The sequence below is a fragment of the Bolinopsis microptera genome, chromosome 1 (assembly GCF_026151205.1).
Source record: "Bolinopsis microptera isolate Bmic1 chromosome 1, MBARI_Bmic_1.0, whole genome shotgun sequence".
NCBI lineage: Eukaryota > Metazoa > Ctenophora > Tentaculata > Lobata > Bolinopsidae > Bolinopsis > Bolinopsis microptera.
In genome coordinates this window covers 15,137,861-15,147,151 of record NC_087072.1, presented here as the reverse complement: position 1 = coordinate 15,147,151, position 9,291 = coordinate 15,137,861, and the positions used below count along the sequence as shown (strand labels likewise).

Sequence of the window (9,291 nt, the reverse complement as noted above, 5' to 3'; positions counted from 1 at the left end):
CTACTTTTACATGCAGCTGAATAGCTACACATATCGCACTTGTAAGGTCCTTCTCTGGTTCGGTTCTTCGCGTGAGTTTGTTTGTGACTGGTCAGATTGCCTTTTCTAGAAGATGTGTAGCTGCAAATATCACATTTATAAGGTCGTTCACCCGTGTGCTTCCTGATGTGTATTTTCAAATTGCCAGGCGCATCAGTCTTGTAGTCACACAGTGTACATTTGTGAGGTTTTTTAACAAGCTTAGCTGACTTCAGTCCAGGCTCAGACGGGACTGTCTCTCTAATTGGTGGAGGGTCAAAAACCTTGCCATGAGGCTCAGGAGTTGCAGGAACAGAAGTGGACTTTTCTTCAGCAGGCGATTTGTGAAATGGTGTGATCGGAAGGTTACAACTATCACACTGTAATTTCTTATAGTCTTATAGTCCAAAGGTTCAGCTTTAACAAGTACTCCGTACATATTCGTGACATCCTCCGTCTTTACAACTTTACCGTTTGAGACTTGGTTTCTTAAGTGTTCATAACCCAATTCTGACTGTTTATTCGATAAGCCGTCATCTTTCGGATTGTATTTTTCGGCATCGTCCTCATATTTGCAAATGCATACTGAAGGGGGCCAAGTGTCAAACCGTTGGGATTCTGTCATCACCTCTTTGATATGAACCTCTTCAAATTCTTTTGATTTATGAACGGGCATTCCTGACGGAAAGTTTTATAAGATTGTTGTTTTTGTACTTAGTTAACACAATTTAAAAAATACAAATAACAGGAGTGCGTTATTTTTATTTGTAAGGGGTCGTTCAGATATTACGTAATCAGCCGAGGGGGGGGGGGGGAGTTCCCAAATGCTTACGGTTGATTACGGGGGGGGGGGGGGGGGGTTGTTGATTACGTAATCAAAATTATCTTTTTTACCCTCTAGAATAATAACAATTGGACAATATTTTAATTCAAATTCCACTCAATTTCATTCTGATAGTGATACAATTTAGAAATTGATCGAATATCCGACTATAGTAAGTAGTTTCAAAGGTGCTTAGCCGGATTCTTAGTGAGATCCGCCGATCAAAATGCATTTTAAAATCAATCCAATTAATAACTTATAAATTTCCTGGGATTTAACTTTTGTAATAATTATTCACTTCTGATTTTGTGAGGGCGTATATGCCTAGTCTGTATATGTTTTAACAATTGCTCCTTAGACTTAGGATTATAGACACAATATTCACAACGATACGGCTTGGGTCTGCTATGAGTCAACAAATGACGATTGAGAGAAGACGATTGAGAGCATTTATAATAACAAATATTACAAGAATAAGGGTTCTCTCCGGTGTGTATCCGTTTGTGTTTAGAGAGATCCAATCTCCGACAGGTCGAATAGTTGCACATGTCACAGCACAATTCAGAAGGCTTCTTTCCATTATGTAACCTCTTGTGATCTTTTAGATTCTCTGCTCGGTTAGTTTTAAAATCACACTCGTCACATCTAAAACGCTTTTCTTTATTATGACTCAATATATGCCTTTTTAAAGTTCCGACCGTTCTGGCTTTATAATCACAAACAGTACAGCGATGAGGTTTCTCTCCTGTGTGTGTTAGTTTGTGGATATTAAGATCCCCACTTCGGGCAGTTAAATAGCTGCAAATATCACATTTGTATGGTTTTTCTCCGGTATGAGTTCGTTTGTGAATAACCAGACTACTTTTACATGCAGCTGAATAGCTACACATATCGCACTTGTAAGGTCCTTCTCTGGTTCGGTTCTTCGCGTGAGTTTGTTTGTGACTGGTCAGATTGCCTTTTCTAGAAGATGTGTAGCTGCAAATATCACATTTATAAGGTCGTTCACCCGTGTGCTTCCTGATGTGTATTTTCAAATTGCCAGGCGCATCAGTCTTGTAGTCACACAGTGTACATTTGTGAGGTTTTTTAACAAGCTTAGCTGACTTCAGTCCAGGCTCAGACGGGACTGTCTCTCTAATTGGTGGAGGGTCAACAGGCTCAGACGGGACTGTCTCTCTTATTGGTGGAGGGTCAACAACCTTGCCATGAGGCTCAGGAGTTGCAGGAACAGAAGTGGACTTTTCTTCAGCAGGCGATTTGTGAAATGGTGTGATCGGAAGGTTACAACTATCACACTGGAATTTCGTATAGTCCAAAGGTTCAGCTTTAACAAGTACTCCGTACATATTCGTGACATCCTCCGTCTTTACAACTTTACCGTTTGAGACTTGGTTTCTTAAGTGTTCATAACCCAATTCTGACTGTTTATTCGATAAGCCGTCATCTTTCGGATTGTATTTTTCGGCATCGTCCTCACATTTGCAAATGCATACGGAAGAGGGCCAAGTGTCAAACTGTTGGGATTCTGTCATCTCCTCTTTGATATGAACCTCTTCAAATTCTTCTGATTTATGAACGGACATTCCTGACGGAAAGTTGTATAAGATTGTTGTTTTTGTACTTAGTTAACACAATTTAAAAAATACAAATAACAGGAGTGCGTTATTTTTATTTGTAAGGGGTCGTTCACATATTACGTAATCAGCCGAGGGGGGGGGGGATTCTCCAAATGCTTACGGTTGATAACGGGGGGGGGGGGGGGGGGGGGTTGGTCGTTGATAACGTAATCAAAATTCTCTTTTTTACCCTCTAGAATAATAACAATTGGACAATATGAAAGGTGCTTGGCCGGTTATCAGAACAATGATATCGGCTCATCATGATCAGGGTAGCATGAAACGTAAAGAAAAATTATTTCCAGGGAAAAATGTCAAAGGGGGGGGGGGGGGGGGGGGGGGGAGCATGATAACGTAATGTTGCTGTCAGGGGGGGGGGGTTGGGTCTTGATTACGGTTGATTACGGTTGATTACGGAGAGGGTAAAAATTGCTAAAATAATGATTACGTAACATTTGAACGACCCCTAACGACTGAAACCTCAAAGATGATTGTACAATGCAACTGTAAAAATAAGGTCGGACAAGAAAATAACCACTTAGTCTTACAATAATCAAGGGGACTCGAATAAGACAGAACACACAGAAGTTGTAAAGCTAGGGTCGGGTTATATTACATTAGACTTAGAGGAAGTCACGTGGTATAGTCAGAACACACAGAAGTTGTAAAGCTAGGGTCGGGTTATATTACATTAGACTTAGAGGAAGTCACGTGGTCTAGTCACGTGGTCTAGTCACGTGGTCTAGTCACGTGGTCTAGTCACGTGGTCTAGTCACGTGGTCTAGTCACGTGGTCTAGTCACGTGGTCTAGTCACGTGGTCTAGTCACGTGGTCTAGTCACGTGGTCTAGTCACGTGGTCTAGTCACGTGGTCTAGTCACGTGGTCTAGTCACGTGGTCTAGTCACGTGGTCTAGTCACGTGGTCTAGTCACGTGGTCTAGTCACGTGGTCTAGTCACGTGGTCTAGTCACGTGGTCTAGTCACGTGGTCTAGTCACGTGGTCTAGTCACGTGGTCTAGTCACGTGGTCTAGTCACGTGGTCTAGTCACGTGGTCTAGTCACGTGGTCTAGTCACGTGGTCTAGTCACGTGGTCTAGTCACGTGGTCTAGTTATCCTCCCTCCCTCACTAAGGAAATATCTGATAGCACAGTAACATGATGACAGGTCAAATTAATGAGAACGAACAACTTTTCCTTTGGTGATTCTGCCATATATATGACTGAACTCAGAAGCACGGGAGAAATGGTAATTTCGTTAAGTTGAAATTCAATCAATCAATTATAGAATATGGATGGCATCTAAACTCATAAATCTCAATTTTGGCAGCCAATCGGATCTTGAGACGTTATAGAATGGATGTCATAAAATGTATAATAATTATCCAGAAACGTGAGCTTTTAATCAATCAAACCAAATAAATTGCTTGATAAAAATTGTATGAGTGTTATTTAAAGTACTATTACATTTTTCAATAATTGATGAATGGGCATTTCATAATATAAAATCGAGATGTAAGATTAAAAATAGAGTCAAGTTGTTACATATATCCTAAATAGAAGAAAATTTCGGTCGCTAAAAATATATTTATAACTAAACATTTGAAATGAAAAGTATAATTGAAATTTTAAAGACGAAGACACACTGCAACAAATTTCTATTTGACATGCCAATAAAAATCTTCATTCCTCAACAAAATTTCATTTAATTGTAATACGTAGTATCAACTAACTACGAATGAATGCGCCATCTTCGCTGCAAATTACATGAACTACTAGATTGATAAGAACAAAAATAACTCAATTTATTTAACAGTTAACCCCTCTTAACAATTATTCTTAAATTATACTTATATTTAGATACATACTGGGTTATAAAATATGCAACATTATCTTATGTGCTATAAAATCTATAAAGATGCAAAATGATATTAACGGTTGCTGTAACTGTTGACGAATGTCTAACAATCAAGCGGACAATCAATGTTGCTAAGTTGAAACTTGAATCTGTAAAATTGTTTTGAACTTTCTCTGGATTTATAGAAGCGTGGAGGCTGCTGCTGTTGGACGTGGCCTATTATCCTCCCATTCAATCCTAAACTGAACAGGGCTTCCTTTCTTCAGACTGCGGCGTGATGTTTTATTCATGAAACTTTTACTATGAATAAAAACACTCTCTACTTCATCGTCGATGATGATGTCACCAAATCCAAAACAATCGACGATACTCCATCTGGATATAATAGTATCAAATCTTGTCATATCATTAATGTACTTGGATGCCATTTTTCTGCGCTGTCCTAGATCCACAGGGTTATCGTTTCTCTTTGGCAGCAGCTGTATTCCTCTCCTCATACTTGTAGCCTTCAATGCAGCTATCTTGGCAATCATTGACTGCCGTATTGTCTCTGCTTTTGCCCATTGCTCTTCATATGCTACCAAAAGATTGAGGCATTCACCTTCTTTCCTGGCAATTCGTGTATCAGAATGTTCCTTAAGAACGATGTCAACATCTGGGATCAAAGAACGAACAAGACTCTGGCTGGAGCCAAAAAACCTTACAGTAACCAAATTCACCAACCAACCGCTAAATTTACTGCATAAATTAGAATTGAAAAACATCTGTTGAAGATCCCCATTTCGGCTGAACCCTGTGAAATATACCCGGCTGAAACAGTGCATTCTTCCCATTATTATTGGGTTGTACGGTGTCATTGGACGAGCAGAATCAAAATACAGTAGTTCAGTATTTTCTTCCGAACTCAGGTTAATGACAAACTGCTCATTAAATGGATATCCCACCTTGTAGCTATTCTGTAAATCACGTTTTCGCCATCCATACAGGGTATTATCAAAGAATTGGAAGCAAGGATGTGAAAGTTGACCGTATTCTTCCAGCGACAATTTGATTTCTCTGATAAACGATAACTTTTCGTCCAATTTTCGGAGTTGAATTTCATTCTTGCGGTAGAATATACAGGTACTCTTCCCCGAATTGCAGTTGAATCTGACTTTCCATGGATTATTTGCATCCCAATGTACCTTTATCAGTGGTTTGAGATCGTCTTCTAAATCGTGTAGGATCAGCATAGGTGAAGGTCTCTCACCGATCCCAATAGCAAAGACGAATTTCTTGTAAAGAGCAATGAGCATACAATCAGAAAGTATGTGTTTGATGGTCGGGGACATCGTCTCATCCCCATGTAAGCAAGGCTGTAAGTCTACTGATAGTACAAAGGTGAATGTTGATGCTGATTTGCAGTCGTTGGATGATTTCGATATCACTGAAAGAACGATGGTTATATGAGAGCCATTTTTTGTCAGCCCAACGTTTTCAATTGAAGTTATTTCTTCCGTGACCAGGCCCTTTTCTTTGCTAAATGCGGTCAGCCCATCTAGATTGTACTTAAACAGTTCATTCTTTGGCATAATTTCGAAGTCCCAAACCCACAAAAACTTACTCCGTTCCGTGGTATTATTTACCTCAGAGGTAACTACCGCTAGGATACTTCCAGAGCAATGAATAGTTGGCTTATCGTTAGAGCGTATTAATTTAATAGCATTCTCTGACGATTTCATCTTGATTATTTCTTTCGGTTCCATCAATGCTAAAACACTCTTCTTAGCATATACTAAGCGATAAATGTCGCCTTTTTGATCCAGCCAAGCAAAGTATGGAGAGTCATACTCAAACTCATCGTTGGCACAAATGAACCTCGTAGTCTGAATTATAAAACACGAAATTTTTTGGCCTTCAAAATTTGGAGCACCCATTAATTCGCTGAAATCACCACAATACTCTTTACTTAGCATTATACTGATACTGCCGGAGTTGGAAGAGGCCTCTATGTCGTTGTGGACATTGAGGAATCCTTCGAGTCGCATCATCATAGAATTGAATAGTTGCACTGTTTTGGTTATGGAAACTGACAAATATCTGACTTGTGCAAAATCCTGAGAGGAATAAAGCAACATCCCAAACATTTTAACGAGCTCTGAGCAAAGAAATATACATTCCTGAAGTAGACTTTTCTCAAAGATTTGCAATCTATCAGTTTTAGAGACAGTCCCAATTTTAATAAAGTCGTTTACTATCAATTTTTCAATCAAATAGAACGGTGTAGTCTTGGGTTTCGGAGTTAGATAGGATATGATATTTTCCCACACGTGAAAAGGTAGTGTATACGGAATAAGCTTTTGCAGGAATGCCATAGCAGTTATGTTACACCAAGTGTACCAGTAACCGGGTAGATCTAGTATGTAGTCCGACCAAAGATGATCTGAAAACATTTTCACAGATTCAATGTGTATCCGCTTCATTAAACGTGTTGTTTCACAAACGTCAGATTCACCATCGCTCGACAAGTAATCATCAGAATCCTCTACGGAATCATCAGAATTATACTCAACATTGTTTCTTCTTCTGCGCCCTCTTTCTTCTTCAGAATCCTCTTCAGAATACCCAACAGTGTTTCTTCTTCTGCGCCCGGTGTCTACCAATCTTTGAAGACACCAACAACTTTCCCATAACTTTTTAAATGTGGGATTTTTTAACGATTGAATGATGTCATAGTTGCTGCTTCGATCAAGACAAGTTATTATTGGTTCAGCATTCTGAATTCCAAAACTTTTAACTCGACCGATGATTGCCTCAAGATCAAGTCGGGAGTTTTGCTTGTCTGAGAAGCTTGAGAATGAATCCACGATATTATCAAATTCGTTCTCCGAGTCAGTACGCACGCGCATCAGTAACCTAGCGAATTTATTAAAATTAATAAAATTAAATTCTAGCATAATGTAATTGAAACTATGGTATGATTGAATATTACATATCCAATATTATGAGTCAATTATATGGGGCAGTTTTATGAGTCATTCGGTTGCTATTTAATAATTATGAAGACAAAGATAAATTCATACCAGAAATTGCTATCTGGGTAATTTCTGCTCTTTTGAATGGGTACTGGGTAGAATGTAGATCATGTTTTTTATCACAAACGACCGTTGGAATTACACTTTACTACTTTACATAGCTGCAACTCACAATGGTTAAAATAAATCTGTACAATTGAAATGTAACCAGCAATGGGGTGAAAAGTAACTACAAATGAACATAGGAAACAAATATACTGAAACATCAATTTACCGCAAACCCCGATTTACCGCGGTCATTTCCTTTCCACCAAATAGGGTTTAACATACATAATGTAAACAGTCAAAACCCCCTATTTATCATGAACCCCGATTTACTGCGACGTTTCCTTTTCTCCAAAACTCCGCGGTAAATCGGGGTATTTCTGTACGTACAAGCTAAAGAAATACGTTTAAGATATCTACATCCAATATTCATACAGGATTAAAATGTAATCTGAACTAGGATATAGGAAAGTTAACCAAATCTACTTCTTTATCAAAACACAAAATAGTAGCGTTCCACACACTATTTGACTATTCGCCATGTCGAATACATTTACTTCACATTTCAAGTCACTTAGATACATTAAATTGTACGGTTTCTTTTGTTAAGTTTAGATGAGTGTGGTTTATAATAAAAGATGTTGTAATGTCTTTGCCTCATGATTTAACAATACTTCTGTTTACATTTACACACTTGCTCACATCACTCACAGTCAACCGCTCTGGGCTCTTACTAATTCGCTTGCCCAAAAATGTCACGTGACTTTGGTTTTTATGGTTTTGCAGCCGTACAAAACGGTTTTACATAAACCCTAACCCCAACCCTAACCATAACCCCGAAGCTAACCATAACCCTTACCACAACCCTAACCCTATCCCGAGCCCTAAACAATCGAGGGAGGGGGGGTGATTCGGAATCAGCGTCCAAAAATACACCGATTGAGATCAATTTCATATCCAAAGGGCCTTTTCACAAGAATTTTCTTAAAATTTGGGCGAGCGATTTAGTAGGAGCGGCCGCTCTGACATGGTTAACCACCCTCCTTATGTTTTTGGTTAATCATATGAGCGCCGAGGGCCCGAGCGGGATATAAATACCTCATTTCATTTCGTTTGAATTGTATTTAATCCAATATCCTTCACTTTGCGACTCAGATAGCACTGTGTTAATCCATCATTTGATTAGTACTTCAACTGCCTCAACTGTTGATCTATATATACTTACTATAGTTGTTAAAACTTAAAACTGGGTTACTCTGAATGAGATGCGCACAGGTCTCCTCGTTTCATGTCAGGACATTAATTATTGTTCCATCACGAATTTTTAACTTATGTCTTAATTTGACTAACAATTGTAAAATTTTGTCAGGTTGCTATAGCCTATTATCAAATGCAAATCATACACATTTATTTCATATAAAATGAACGCTAGTTATACGATACTCATAGAGTTTTATTAGTACTGTGGTATTAAGAGCTAGAGTGACCAAAACACGAAGATTGCCAAGACAGTTAACTTTAAACTTATGAACAAACTAACACATACCCCTCAAAACAGAGATACATAGTTCGGTGAGGCCGCAGTTTACAGTCAAAACATAAGAGTAATTCGGTGTTAAACTAGTCTACTGCCCTTGCTAATGTTTAAATAGTTCAAATAGTAAATAAGTAAGGAATTTATGTCCAAAGTATAGTTCGTGTTGTTCCAATGTAGAGCAACGCATGATATCGAGTACTCTATTTCATAATTAGCAAAGAGATATGTTATTTTTCTGAAGGAAGTTAAATTATCATCCAGTTTCCTGAGCAGAATCTCATATTAAATGCACTTGTATCTTTCAGCTTTCTCTGGATTACAGAACATTAGAACATTGAAATGTCGGTCTAACTTTGAACCATATTTCTATGACATTCTTG

At 38.5% G+C, this 9,291-nt stretch overlaps 1 protein-coding gene across 1 annotated transcript in view; it reads right to left on the bottom strand.

Annotated features, from left to right (window-relative positions):
- Positions 1-1,043: 1,043 nt before the first annotated feature.
- Positions 1,044-9,291, bottom strand: part of LOC134814961 (zinc finger protein 226-like) — a 51,345-nt gene continuing 43,097 nt past the window's right edge. The window contains exon 2 of the mRNA XM_063823337.1: positions 1,044-2,429. Within this exon, the coding sequence (XP_063679407.1) occupies positions 1,132-2,427 (1,296 nt within the window). The 5' untranslated portion in view covers positions 2,428-2,429 and the 3' untranslated portion in view covers positions 1,044-1,131. The remainder of the gene's footprint in view (positions 2,430-9,291) is intronic.